The sequence below is a fragment of the Pelodiscus sinensis genome, chromosome 1 (assembly GCF_052426305.1).
Source record: "Pelodiscus sinensis isolate ZL-2025 chromosome 1, ASM5242630v1, whole genome shotgun sequence".
Lineage (NCBI taxonomy): Eukaryota > Metazoa > Chordata > Testudines > Trionychidae > Pelodiscus > Pelodiscus sinensis.
Genome location: NC_143052.1, coordinates 348,392,863 through 348,406,845, shown reverse-complemented (window position 1 = coordinate 348,406,845; position 13,983 = coordinate 348,392,863). Strand labels below are relative to the sequence as shown.

Sequence of the window (13,983 nt, the reverse complement as noted above, 5' to 3'; positions counted from 1 at the left end):
TCTGCTCCCCTCGGTCTAACCAATCAGAAACCATTCTAAGCCCTCTCTACCTCTTTCTCTCTCTTCTTCCCCTCCCCTTTCCATACCTCTTCTGAACTGTTTTATCCTCATCTGAAGGACCATTCCACCACATTTTACAATATGTGATTCAAATAAAATATGAACCTGCACAAACATCCAAAGCCACACACCTGTAGTCAGAGCCAGTTTATAAAAAGTGTTTAGCGAGGACTCTGTAAAGCTGCGGCAGTAAAAGCAGCCCGGAAGCTACAGTCTGTGAATTAAGAGATTATAATATGAAATCCTTAGGCTTGCTTTCACACTTGTGCAAAGAAAGGATACACAACACAGGTTGGCTCTTTTTCTGCCTTTGGTTTTCTTTAGCTTTGCCAAAGGTCGAATGTTATTTGCAATACAGGTTAGGAGGAGTAAGCTAAATAGCTCACTTATTTTGCAAGCCAGTGGCTCAGAAAAGGTTTGGTTTTCTCCTGCTTTTTAAAAATTACAACGGAAAGTTATATTAAGGAGGAGGGAGAAAAATTATTCTCCTTGGCCTCTGAGGCTAGGAGAAGAAGCAATGAGCTTAAACTGCAGCAAGGGAGGTTTAGGTTAGACATTAGGAAAAACTTTCTAGCTGTCAGGGTGGTTAAATATTGGAAAAAATTGCCTAGGGAGGTTGTGGATTCGCCATCACTAGAGATATTTAAGAGCAGGTTAGACAGACACCTGTCAGGAATGATCTAAGCGGTGCTTGGTCCTACCACGAGGGCAGGGGACTGGACTTGATGATCTCTCAAGGTCCCTTCCAGTGCTGGTGTTCTATGATTAAGTTTTCTAAAGAATAAGCATGTTAAAAGATTAACTTGTTTAAAGAAACCTTTTCATTTAGCACCCACTCCTGGGTTAAAACCACAAACACATAGTTACAGCCAAAGTATGGCTTGTGAAACTGCAGCAGTAAAAACATCCTGTGAATTAGAGTTCAGAAGGATGTTAACTGACCAGAATATAACACAACCCCCCACCACATGGCTTCTTTTAAAACTTTTGTAAAGGAATAATACAAACCACATGTTCTCTCTTTTTACCATTTTAACTTTGCAAAGGGTTGAATGATATTTGCAATAAGAGTTAGAAGGAACAAGATAAACAGCTCATTTATTTTGTAAACCAGTAGCTCAGAGGGAAGTTTGTTTTCCCCGCTTTTTAAAAAATACAAGTGAATGTTAATTTCTAAAGGAATAAGCATGTTAAAAGATGAACCTATCTGAAGACACTTTTTCCCACCACCTTGTCCTCCATGTAGCACTTTAATATATCTTTGAATTTAAAAAAAAAAAAAAAAAGCTGCAGAAACTTCCCAGGGGTAAGACCATGAGTTCTTAGTCAGGGTCAGCTTATAAAAGTTTTCTCTGTATGTTTTAATGAGGACACTGAAGCTGCAGTCCATGAATTAGTGATCCGAAGGGTGTTAACTAGCCAGAACATAACATGAACCCACCCCACCCTTCAGGCTTGCTTTAAAACTTTTGTAAAGAAATCCTACACTGCACAGGTTAGCTTTTGTAACCTTTTGTATTCTTTAGCATTGCAAAGGGGCAAATATAACTAGCAATACAAGTTAGAAGGAGGATGTTAAATATTCCCTTTATTTTGTCAAACAGTGGGTCAGAGAGCCATTTGCTTTCTCCACCTTCCTTCATTTTAACAAATACAAGTGAAAACTGTATTACGTTTTGTAAAGCAATAAACATGTTAAATCCTTCTGACTTGTACTGCAAATAGCACACAATCCTTCGCAACGCTAAAGAAAACAAAAGCAAAAAAGAGCTAACCTGTGTTGTGTATGACAAATTCACTTCAAAAGTACATTATCAAATGCTTACTAAATAATTATAACTGTGGTGTCCAACATGCTAACCATTAATCACATGTGGCTGTCTGGCTGATTGAGTGTGGCTAGTTGGCTTGAACAATGTGCTATTTGACTGGTTAAGTCTCCCCCTCTGGCCCCCCATACCCTATTTATTTTGGAACTGGACTTTTAATACTCCACTCATCTGAAAAAGTGGGTTGTATCCACAAAAGCTCATGATACTATCTACATGTTTTATTAGTCTTTAAGATGCTGCTAAACTATTCGTTGTTTTTAACGTTTTTTAAAATGTGGCTAGTTTGTTATATAGTGGCTACTGCTTCAGAACTGGTTGTCACTATGCACATCATTAGACAGTCTAATGACAATGAACAGAATGGCCTAAATTATATCCCAAATTACACCTTTCAGACCCTCTTGATGCCAGTGGAAGGAAGGGAAGATTTTGGCCTTCCACTTAGTTTTGGAATGCCATATTTTCAGGTCTCAATGCAATTATAGCACTGAAATTGATGCCAATGGGCAAAAGAGCTAAATAGGAGAAACAAGAAAGAGCTGATCAGGAAACATATCGGGTGCGTCTAGACTGGCAAGATGTTGTGCAAAAGCAGCCGCTTTTGCGCAAAAACTTGCCAGCTGTCTACACTGGCCGCTTCAATTTGCGCAAGAGCACTGACTTTGTAATGTACAAAATCAGTGCTTCTTGCACAAATATGTTCACGCTCCCACGCAGGGATAAGCCCTCTTGCACAAGAATACTTGCGCAAGAGGGCCAGTGTAGACAGGCACCTTAATTTTTTGCGCAAGAAAGCCCGATGGCTAAAATGGCCATTGGAGCTTTCTTGCGCAAAAGCCCGTCTAGATTGGCACGGATGCTTTTGCGCAAAAGCACTTTTTGTGGAAAAGCACCCTTACCAATCTAGACGCTCTTTTGCGGAAATACTTTTAACGGAAAAACTTTTCCGTTAAAAGTATTTCCGCAAAATCATGCCAGTCTAGACGTAGCCATCGTGTGTGTGTGTGTGTGTGTGTGTTTTGAAAGATACTTCACTAGCCCAGCTATTGTACAAATCAGGAAAGAAGCTGCATCCCTCACTTTTGAGGAGGCTGTCATGAAAGAAACCTGTATACCCAACAACATGTATAGTATGTGTTATAACTGAGGGAAGAATTTGGCTCCTCACAGCTCCTGTCAAGCAGATAAGTTTATATTTTACATTAAAGCAGCAAAGGGCCTATTTCTGTGGGAAATGCCTGATTTTGATCATTTTGAGGCCTGGAGGTCTCTCAGCCAGACTCTGGTCAGGGACAGGCAGCTGCTGCATGCCTGCAGGCTGTGTTTAAAGGTCATTCAAGGCATCTGAGTCCTTGCAGCATGCCTGGGACTCACTTTGGCTGTGTTGGGCTGTGAAAGAGTAGCCCTGGCATGGCTGGGGGTTTGCCTTGCATCAACCCTGCCCGCAAGGGTGCCTTCAGAGATTGCTGAACTGGGCTTGTTGGGATGAGACCAGTGGAACTCATGGAGCCATTTGGGGGCATGGATATTGCTCGCTGGCTCCCATGAGCGCTTCTCCAGCCGTAGCCTTCCCAATCCATGAGGTGCAGGAACTTCCCTTTGGAACTGAGGGTCTGATTCACAAGTTATTCTTCCCTGCCATGCATCATGACCTAGGCATCATCCTGGCAGGCAGTCGAGGGGATGCTATTTCAGTAGGGAGACGTGGAATGCAACATACACTCACGTCGGGGGTGTTGGGGATGGAAAGCAAGGGGGATAATTTGCTGGAGGACAAGAAAGCAACCAAGGAATCGCGGCTTGCCGGAGGGATGGGAGGTGTCCGTGTTTTGTGAGAGCCACTCTCTCAGATGGTGTGTGGAATTCTTCTGAGCGCTAAGCCCTTTTTCGCCCCTTCTTTCCTGAAACACAAAGAGAAGGCCTGTGTTCATTACAGTCTGCCTCAGCCTGCTTCAGAAACTGCCTGGGTGAGATAGCCCCAGAAAGGCAGCTCCCCCGCCCGTGTGCCAGGCCATGTTCAGAGTAAGTGGGGTTCACTCGGTAGAGCTAGAACTCGCCGGACGCTGGATAGCAGCATACCAGGCATGCCCATGTCTCTGCTGGGGAATAAGGAACAGCTCACTCGCTGAGGAAGGGTCACTGTTTGCCGTGAAGACACGAGACTGGGAATCACAGCCTCTGTCACTGATCAGTGACTCACAGACACTTATGGGCACCCTAGTGAGCATGGATTAATACATGAGAATAACAGGAAAGTCTTTTGGGATAGAAGAAAAAACCAGGCAGAGGGGATCCCGGCTACTCCTGTCAGATATCGCCACACCCTGCAGCACCCTCGTGCTTTAAGAACTCAGCGGAGGAGCACACCCCATCTGGGCCAGTCAGTTATGGCAGAAACTGCAAGAGGTAGAGCAGTGAGAGAAAAATGGCTGTGCGGCTAACCCCGGGGGTGGGCGCTCACAAGATCTGGGTTCGGTGCCTCGCTCTGACCAGACTCCCTGTGGGATCATGGGAAGGTCACTTTGTTTAGCTGCTGCTTCAGTTTCTTTGGTAAAAGAGGAGCAAGGGTCCTTCCTTTCTACCTCCCATTGTCTGGTTTGTCCATTTAGACTCTGAGCTCTCCAGGTGAGGGCAGTGTGCTTCTACAGCACCAGTGCAACCAGGCTCTGATCTCAGCTGGGACTCCTATGCACCACTAGAATACAGAAAATAATTTCCTCTTTCTCGCCTGTTCAGTAACAAGTCTCTTCTCAGCCTGACTCCTGGAACTAGAAAGGCCCCTCCATAGAATCCTAGGGCTGGAGGAGACCTCAGGAGCCACTGAGTCCAGCCCCCTGCCCAAAGCAGGACCAATCCCAACTAAATTATCCCAGCCAAGGCTTTGTCAAGTTGGGACTTAAAAACCTCTCGGGGTGGAGATTCCACCCCTTCCTAGGTAACCCATTCCAGTGCTTCACCACCCTCCTAGGGAAATAGTTTTCCCTAATATCCAACCTAGACCTCCCCCACTGCAACTTGAGACCATTGCTCCTTGTTCTGTCATCTGCGACCACTGAGAACAGCCTCTCTCCATCCTCTTTGGAACCTCCCTTCAGGGAGTTGAAGGCTGCTACCAAACCCCCTTCACTCTTCTCTAAACTAAATAAGCCCAAATCCCTCAGCGTCTCCTTATAGGTCACATGCTCCAGGCCTTAATCATTTTGGTTGCCCTCTGCTAGACCCTCTCCAACCATCCACATCATTTCTGTATGGATGCAACTCCAGATGTGGCCTCACCAGAGCTGAATAAAGGGGAATAATCACTTCTCTGGATCTGCTGGCAATGCTCCTCCTAATGCACCCTAATATGCCATTTGCCTTCTTGGCTACAAGGGCGCCCTGTTGACTCATAAGAGTCTGACATAGCAGAGGACAGTTTCAGTCCATCAAACTCTGCGTTATGAGCCCAGCACACTTTCACTGCACCACTCAGCTCCCTCCGTGAATTGTCCAGTCAATTCTAAAAACCCTTCCAGCCCCTCCCCGAGCCTGCCTGGCAGAACAAAGGGAGCTAACTTAGGCCTTGTCTACACTGGCACATTTTGTCACCAAAACCTGCCTTTTGGCAACAAAACAATAAGATCATTTACATTGTAACACAACTTTTGTTGGGAAGACACCCAGTTTTGGAGACAAAAAATTTCAACCCCTGTGAGATACCTTTTTCTTTTCCCCTTCCTTTATTGGTGACAAAGAGCCAGTGTCGACTCTGCTGTTTGTTTTGTCATGAAAATTGGCTTCTGCCAGGATCCCATGAGGCTTGCCCTGATGGCTCTACAGGCGGTCCCCGGGTTACGTACAAGATAGGGACTGTAGGTTTGTTCTTAAGTTGAATCTGTATGTAAGTCGGAACTGGCGTCCAGATTCAGCCACTGCTCCGCGGCTTTGCTCTGCTTTGCTCCCCGTCCCCCTGGTCTGCAGACCAGGGGGACGGGGAGCAAAGCGGCGGAACACGCGGGCAACGGACAGCCCAGACACGTCTGGGCTGTCCACTGCCCGCGTGTTCCGCCGCTTTGCTTCCTCCCCCTGGTCTGCTGGAGACCAGGGAGAGGGAGGGCCCCGTTCGTAACTGCGGATCCGACATAAGTCGGATCCGCGTAACTTGGGGACTGCCTGTACTCAGTATTTTATGATCTCTGCTGCCCTGCAGGCATGCCCCTCCCCTCAAAGCTCCAGGAAGTACCTGACAGCGGAGTGAGCTGCTCTGTGCAGGGAAAAAACATAAAAGAGCAACTCATTGGAGTGCTCCTGTTCTGCCCTGCTAGGAACACAGCTGCTGCTGTAGGTCGAGGGCTGGAGAGACTGCTGTGCTGCTTTGACTCCTCAGCAAGGAGAGCTCACTGAGCTACCTATGATGCTGCTCCCAGCAGCTGAGAATGCTGTGGGAGAACTCGGAGAGAATCCCAAGCAGCACAGGGATCAGCTCTGCCTTCCCACAATGCTGCATTGTGGGATGTTCACCCATATTGCTTTGCTCTCTCTGTCGACAGGGAGCTAGCAACATAGCCATGAAATGTCGACAACGGGAGGCAGAAAAAATAGTTTGACCAGTTTTCACTTTTGGCAACTTTTTCCTATTGACAGCACTTTTGTCACCAAACCTTCCCAGTGTAGACATAGGCTTAGCAGAATGGGAGGCCATGTAGCAATGGTCTGGGAGGTGGGACATTCATCACGCCCACCCTTGTATGGGAACGTGGTAAATTCTTCTCTCTGCCCTCAGAAACCCCACCTGCCCAATAGATGTGGGGTGAGAGCAGTTGACACAGAAATCTCTTACGTTGCCTTTTACACCTACAAGAGAAATTCTCTGCTGGACATCACTAGCCAGGAGAGATTGTCCCATAATGCCCTGACTCCAGGAGCAGGGGCTTTAAGAAGCAACCCAACTAACATGAGACTTGTGATAAATATACCCCAGGAAATGGCTCTGCTGAAATGACAGCCCTGGGTGGGGAGAATCAGACCCAACGTCTCCTACTGACCTTCTATGTAGGCGCAGTTGAAATTGCTGAAAGTCTGGTTTGTGCTGTGAAGGACAAACTTGTTGCTGTTCTTGCCCCGGGTGAAGGAAGACACCTTGAAACGCTCATAGACTGGAATCAGTACTTCTTCCTCTTCGAACGAAGAGAAGTCTGCAATGGGGACCCCGAAGCACGTCTGGATGGTGAAGAATGTCTTCGAGCCAAATCTCTGAGCTACATGACTGTTGAAAGATGAAGAGGTAAATGTCCCAAACCTGACGTCGCCACCTCTCTTATCAGGTTCGTAGCAGAGAGACCCGACGCCCCGGTACACCTTCGTCTCATACATCTCAGCACAGTCTCTCAGGAGCTGCACCGCTCGGGTCAAATAGAAATGAAGGGCTTTGAAAGGGAAATGTTCGAGATAATAGACTTGGGATTGACCAGCTTTTCTCACCGCTCTGTTGAAAACCTGGTACAAAGGCTTCTTACCACCGCTGGTATAGATCAGGATTGCTATTCCATGCTCCTTCTTAAACCCTACCGGCAGAGAGATGTTTTCCTTCCTCTCATTCCATTTTTTTTCCGCAGCTTCCCAGCTTACGTTAAAACTCTTGAGGTTTGACTTCTCTTGCGGCAGTAGTTCGGACTTGATTATTTTTTCCATGTTTTCTGTGCAGCCTATGTACTGATCATCGAAAGCGTCGTATGCCATGTCCAGCACCGCCGGCGTCTGGCAACTCACCTGGAAACAACATAGTGTATGAAATATCAGCGTGGCTGCCTGTCTGCTAGGCTCCCAACATTCCCAGCACTTGTGGAACTGAGCTAGGGCCAGCCCCCATGGGCCATTTCTACTGAACGTCCCTGTTAGAAACAAGGCAAGAACAAGACTGAGAAAGAGAGAGGCCTTACCAAACACACCCATAGGCATTTTTTATAGTATACATAGGAAATTCTGAAAAAACAAGATGTGCAACCACCACTGGGCGTATTCAAACCTGTGACTCAGTGTTCATTCCTTAAAACCACCTCCCTCCCACCACCACACACATAGTATTGCTGTTTCGCTTTCTCTTTTTCACCTCCTTCTATTTCTTTGATGATTTCATAGCGAGATTTCACAGCGGTGTTGTCGGCGGCATATATTTGATGTGCATATTATGGTGTTACCCTGTGACAAGCAGGTCCACTTTTTAAAGTCTAATTTATATAAGAGTAGTGATAGAAATGTAGCCGTGTTAGTCTGGGGTAGTTGAAGCAAAATGCAGGACAATGTAGCACTTTAAAGACTAACAAGATGGTTTATTAGATGATGAGCTTTCGTGGGCCAGACCCACTTCCTCAGATCAAATAGTGGAAGAAAGTAGTCACAACCATATATACCAAAGGATACAATTAAAAAAAAATGAACAAATATGAAAAGGACAAATCACATTTCAGAACAGAAGGGGGATGCGGGGCGGGGGGAGGGAGAGGAAGGAAGGTAAGTGTCTGTGAATTGATGATATTAAAGGTAGGGAGAGTGGGATGTTTGTGAGTTAATGGTATTAAATACTGCCAACCTATCAGCCATTTATGAACAGATTATAAAGCATTAGTAACTGACCAACAGACAGCTAATCAAATGTTACAGAAGCTTCAGGGGGTAGCCGAGTTAGACTCATAGACTTTAAGGTCAGAAGGGACCATTATGATCATCTAGTCTGACCCCCTGCACAGTGCAGGCCACAGAATCTCACCCACCCCCTTCTAGAATAATCCTCTCACCTATATCTCAGATATTGAAGCCCTCAAATAGTTTGAAGACCCCAAGATGCAGAGAATCCTCCAGCTGTGATCTGTGCCCCATGCTACAGAGGAAGGCGAAAAACCTCCAGAGTTAGTCTGGGCAGGATAAACTTAAAAAAACACAGCACAGCTGCCGTTACCTGAGGGGTAGCCATCAAAGTGTGAGCACAAAGGTACAGCACGGTGATCAGCAGAAATATCCTCTTCCCCTGTGGGACAGGAAGAAAATGCCGTGAGAACTCCAGCAGGAACCAAGAGAAATGCCTGCATGGGCTCCCTTGTTCCAAGGTGGCCAGGGTCGTCTATGAAGACATTTAAACAAGGAAAGACCTTTACAAGCTGGGGGAAGAGTTAACATTGAGAATATGTCTGGGCTCAATCTTTCCTTTGTTTCTTTTGGAAGTTAAAATATAAACAGGCCATTCTATTTCCTTAGGATTAAATGTTCAGAAGTGACTAATAATGTTAAGGGTGCAGCTTGAGACACCTGAAGAGCCCCCGCCCAAAGATCTAACCCCTTTAAGTTCTCATCAATTGGATCTCCAAAACCCCCAACTCCTTAGCTGCTCTTAATGAAGAGAAAAGGCCACCTATCGCCAGGCGACCAGTTCAAGGGATGGACTTGACCCCAGGGGTTAGAGATATTACCATACCTGCAGGTCTAAAGGCTGGATGTCCATGGTAGGCTCAGAGTGAGGTGCTGCCCAAGGCACTCACTGCCTTAAAGCGTGCTGAGACTTTTCCTGTGAGTCCTCCCCCCTGCACCCAAACAGGAAACCACCCTGCTGCCTTTGAGTCTGCTGCCGGGAGTGATCATACCACACCGTGGAGCCCAGCCAGCAACGCCATGCTAAGTCCCCCAGGGCTGCCCAGCCCGACCACTCAGACCTTCATGGTAGCAACTGAACTCAGATCCTCCTGCCCGATGGGGCTGATCTGAGGCTGTGACAGCGCGTTGGGGGTCCCCCGTCTCCTGCACCCCGAAATGGCACAAACAGACTGCACCAGCCGGTGGAATAGAGGAAGTTTATTGCCTCTCCAGGTTACAGCATAGCACAGATGTAGTCTGGTCACAGAGCTGGGCTAGGATGCCTCAGGCCCCCTTGAGATGGGGGAGACTGGGCCCCTAAACTCCAGCCCCTTTCCCTAGGCTGTCTCCTCCATGCTCCCCGCCAGCCACTAACTAACTCCCTTCCAGCCCTGCCCCCCAGCCAGGGCAGCATTCCACCTTCCTTTGTTCCTCTCCCTGGGGGGTGTCTGGCCATACTGGTTTGCATAGTGACTCATCCTGTTTTGCTGGGTCGTGGTACCCACGGCAACCAATGGGGGTTACCCCAGAGCCAGCAGCATAGAAACCAGCCAGGTACCCCCACTACGTCACAGAGGCCCACGTAGATTTCGATGGGCACTGACTGGAGTTCCACACAGGGAGCTGTTTCAGTCCAGGGCGGTTCCCCCGGCTTCTCCAGGAGACTCGCCTTTCGTTGACGGCTGTGAAGGACACGCCACCGAGTGGTTCTCGCCAGAGGCCACTGGAGTCCAACGTTGTCTCCTTTGAAACACAGGCTAGTCAAACCAATGAGAAGTCCTGTGGCACCTTATAAACTGACAGATGTATTAGTGCCACAAGACTTCTCGTTGTTTATGCGGATTCAGACTAACACGGCTACCCCTCTGAGGCTAGTCAAAGTTTGCCTTCCCCACTCCCATGGTGTTCCACTTCGGAGTAGCTGTCACTGGTGGTCCGCTATTCCCTTGCTGCCCGTCTGCTTGTTTACAAAGACTCTCCCCCGTGCTGTGTAGGGATGTAACATTGGTTAATCGATTAAGTGGGATCCCGACCTCCCCTCCCCACACATGGGGGGCTGGCTTCTGCTCCCAAACCACCACCACCCCTGTGTGGGCAGGCAGCTGGCTCTGGCATCTGACCCACTGAGGGTGATGCTTACTAGGCAAGCGGTTCACTAGTTACCCGTTCACATCCCTAGTGTGTGTGAACACAGAATGACTCAAATAGCAGGAATCCGTTTCCTTTCCTCTCAGCACCAGGAGCACTTCCAGCCTGTACCCCTGACCCAAAATCCTCTATCCAGGTTTATTCCAGACCCCACAAGTGTGCTTTGAGCTGCTCCTGTAAACTGCCCCTCTTTCCAGACTTCTGTCCCCTCTCCATTCCATGGCTTCCTGCCTCCTGTGGACATCACTGACCCCGATCTGTGTTTCCCTGTAAGCAGTGCGCTTGTGCAGCTGCTCAGGGGAGATTCCAAGATTGCCCGGCTGATTAGCCGAGCACCCACCTGTAGCGATACATTCCCCCTCCCCCCAGCGAGGGGTTGGTGTCTGGGTCTGGCTAACGCAGCCCCACCTCCACGAGGCAACAGCAGCCAGGACTGGGCCTGCTGCTACACGGCCCTGGCCAGCAGCAACATGGAGAAGCCTGGCCCCAACTGGCTACTCTCTTCCTGGTGCAGCCGCCCCCGTGGACACTCTGCAGTATAACTATCCCCCATTCTCACTGCCCGCCCTGTGGTCATTGCAGAGCATAACTGCCTCTCTTATCAGACGCCTCCCTTTCCTTGTTATGGAAAACAGTCAGATTCTAGGCATGTTCCATTGTCCTGGCACAAACCAAACTTGCTTTAAGTGAGGATAAGAGGAAGCTGCATACCAAATCTGATGGTCGTAACTCCTACCTTTTAGGAGGAGTTCTTGACTAAAGGGACTCACACATGGATAAAAGGTCACATGGAAAGATAGACCGATGCACAAACTCGAACTAGGGTGGTTAATGTAGGCATTCGAAGTTGCAAATGAAGCCCGGGATTTAAACATCCCGGGCTTCATTTGCATCTTCCCGGGCGCCGCCATTTTTAAATGTCCCTTAGTCCGAACTCTGTGCCCGCAGCTACACGCGGCACGGAGTAGGTAGTTCGAATTATGATCTCTAATTTGAACTACCGGTACACCTCGTTCCACCTTGAGGTGTACCAGTAATTCGAACTACTTACTTTGTGCCGCATGTAGACGCAGGCACGGAGTTCAGACTAAGGGACATTTAAAAATGGCGGCACCCGGGAAGATGCAAATGAAGCCCGGGATATTTAAATCCCAGGCTTCATTTGCAACTTCAAATGCCTACATTAACCACCCTAGTTCGAACTAGGGGGCTAGTGTAGACATACCCTGAGATATATAGATAAATAGTGAAGTCCCTAGTGGTGTGAATGGAGGCTCTGTCTCTAGCCTCTGTCTCTTCTCCATCTGCTGCTCTCGCTCACACCTTCACAGATTTCAAGGCCAGAAGGGCGTGTTATGATCATCTACTCTGCCTGACCTGTGTAATGTCACACGTCAGCCTCACCAGTAACCCTGCACAGAGGCCAAGATCTTCTATTTGAGCTAGAGTGTCTTTTAGAGAAATGTCCAGCCTCGATTTAAAGACTCCAAGTGAGGGAGAATCCATCATGTCACGTGGCAAACTTCCAAAAGTTAATTGACCTGCCTGCTAAAATATCTCTTGCAAGGGCATAAGGGCAGCACACAGTGCCTCACTGACTTCCCATATATTTAGAGGCTGCAGAGACCTGGCAGCCACTTCTTGGGAGCCACAGTATGTGCTGCCAGAACCCCAATCCCCTTTCCTGCACCCCAAACCCTCATCCTGGGCTGCACTTCAGAGCCTGCACCCCCACTGGAGCTCTCACTCCCCCCACACACCCTTCAACTCCCTGCCTCAGCCCAGAGGCCCCTCCCTCACCAAACTCTCCTGGAGCCTGCATCCTGCATCACCACCCCACACACACCTCCCAAACCTCTGCCCCAGCCTGGAGCCCCCTCCTACATCCCAACCCCTCCTCCTGCACCCCCAACTGAACCCCTAACCCACTTCTGCAGCCTCCTGCCCTCGCTGCATGAGCATGAGCGAGGGTAGAGGAAGGCGAGTGACAGAGGGAGGGGGGATGGAGCAATCGGGGGCAGGGCCGGGGTCCCCCAAATGTTTCAATCAAAAGAGGGGCCCTCAAGCTGCTAAATGTTAAGAACCACTGTTAAGATTCAAGCCTCCTTCTTCGAGCGTAAAGAAGCAAAACAAAATGCAGCGTTTGCTTCCCCCTTTGCAAGTCACCTTACCCACAGCCCTGCTGGCCCCCCTCAAGCAATAGCAGGTTCTAGCCCACCTCTCTCATGCTCAGAGAGGTGTGAAGTCGGTAGCCAATGCCCACTAGCCACATCCTTCCACATAAGAGAGAACTAGGTGGGGGAAGGCAGCGTTAGCCACAGTCTAACAGAGACCGTTTCAGGAGGCAGCACTGACGCTCACAAGCCAGGCAGGGACACAGACTCTCAGCGGTGATTCGTTATCTTTAAAGGCTTCAGAGGCTTTAGCTCTGACATCGCTTGGTTACAAGGGCCCAGCGCCTCGACGTTAGCTGGGCTCCGAACTTCCATCAATCCTGGCGATTGAGAACAGAGGCTCTTTGGGGCTCTCCGCCCAAGTAGCATTGTCAGCACTTTTCCCGAGCAGGAACAGACACGGGACTTGCCCAGTCACCCAGCAGGCCAGCAGCAGAACTAAGACAATCTCTGCAGTCTCAGCTCTCCTGATGCCCAACCCAGTGTCCTTACCACTGGCCTCATCCCCGCGGTGCCTGCCTCTGTCTGCTCACAGCGGATCCCAGCTGAGCTCAGAGGGTTGGGAGATGGGCTCCCAGGCCTTCCAAACCAAGCCCCTGCCACCTTCCCCCACAGCCTCCACTCCCAAGGAGATCTCACGTTAGGGCAGCAGATGTTAGAAACATCCCCAGCGACGAAGGACACAGCAGCGCCAGACAGGATACTGTATTCACTGGGGCAAAGCAATTGTTTATTCTACAAGCCAAAGACAAGGTGTTAAGGACACACGGTAGGGTTTGATTCACTCCTGTTTTAACCGTGAGCTAATGATATTTATTAGCCCCTTTTCCCTTGCGCATTGCTTTAAAGACCCAGACAGAACCGCCTACCCCTTCTGGGCTACAAAGACTAAGGTACGGATTGGGAGCCAGGACAGAACCTGACATCCTCTAAGCTTCCCGACAGCTCCCGGCGTCAGGACTGACGCTCCCGGCGTCAATCTTCTATAGCAGACACAGCTGGGCACGGCCTACACTGGCATGAGAATTGTGCTGAAAGCTTTGCTCCGAAGCCCACCCACTGACATTCATGGAACTGTTTCCAGGAGCATGCAGAAGCCAAAAGAGAATCGGCTTGAAACTCAGACCCCAGAGAGCTTTTGTGGGGCTGGCGATTGGAGGAAGGGA

General features: G+C 48.9%; 1 protein-coding gene across 1 annotated transcript; it reads right to left on the bottom strand.

The window, feature by feature from the left end:
* Nucleotides 1-2,892: 2,892 nt before the first annotated feature.
* On the bottom strand, nt 2,893-9,510 carry LOC102449969 (ecto-ADP-ribosyltransferase 5-like). The gene is made up of 4 exons (XM_075919665.2): nt 9,340-9,510; nt 8,827-8,895; nt 6,917-7,640; nt 2,893-3,793 (listed from the first exon to the last, which is right to left on the bottom strand). The coding sequence occupies exons 1-4, from the start codon at nt 9,364-9,366 to the stop codon at nt 3,768-3,770; spliced, it is 846 nt and encodes a 281-aa protein (XP_075775780.2). The 5' UTR covers nt 9,367-9,510; the 3' UTR covers nt 2,893-3,767.
* Nucleotides 9,511-13,983: the final 4,473 nt, after the last annotated feature.

Excerpts from the sequence above, each read along its gene's own strand:
- LOC102449969 (XM_075919665.2), bottom strand. The coding sequence starts at position 9,366 with ATGGACATCCAGCCTTTAGACCTGCAG. Across the intron at positions 8,896-9,339 it reads TCCAGCCTTTAGACCTGCAG|GGGAAGAGGATATTTCTGCT; the intron begins GTATGGTAATAT and ends CCTGTCCCACAG. Across the intron at positions 7,641-8,826 it reads CTTTGATGGCTACCCCTCAG|GTGAGTTGCCAGACGCCGGC; the intron begins GTAACGGCAGCT and ends TGTTGTTTCCAG.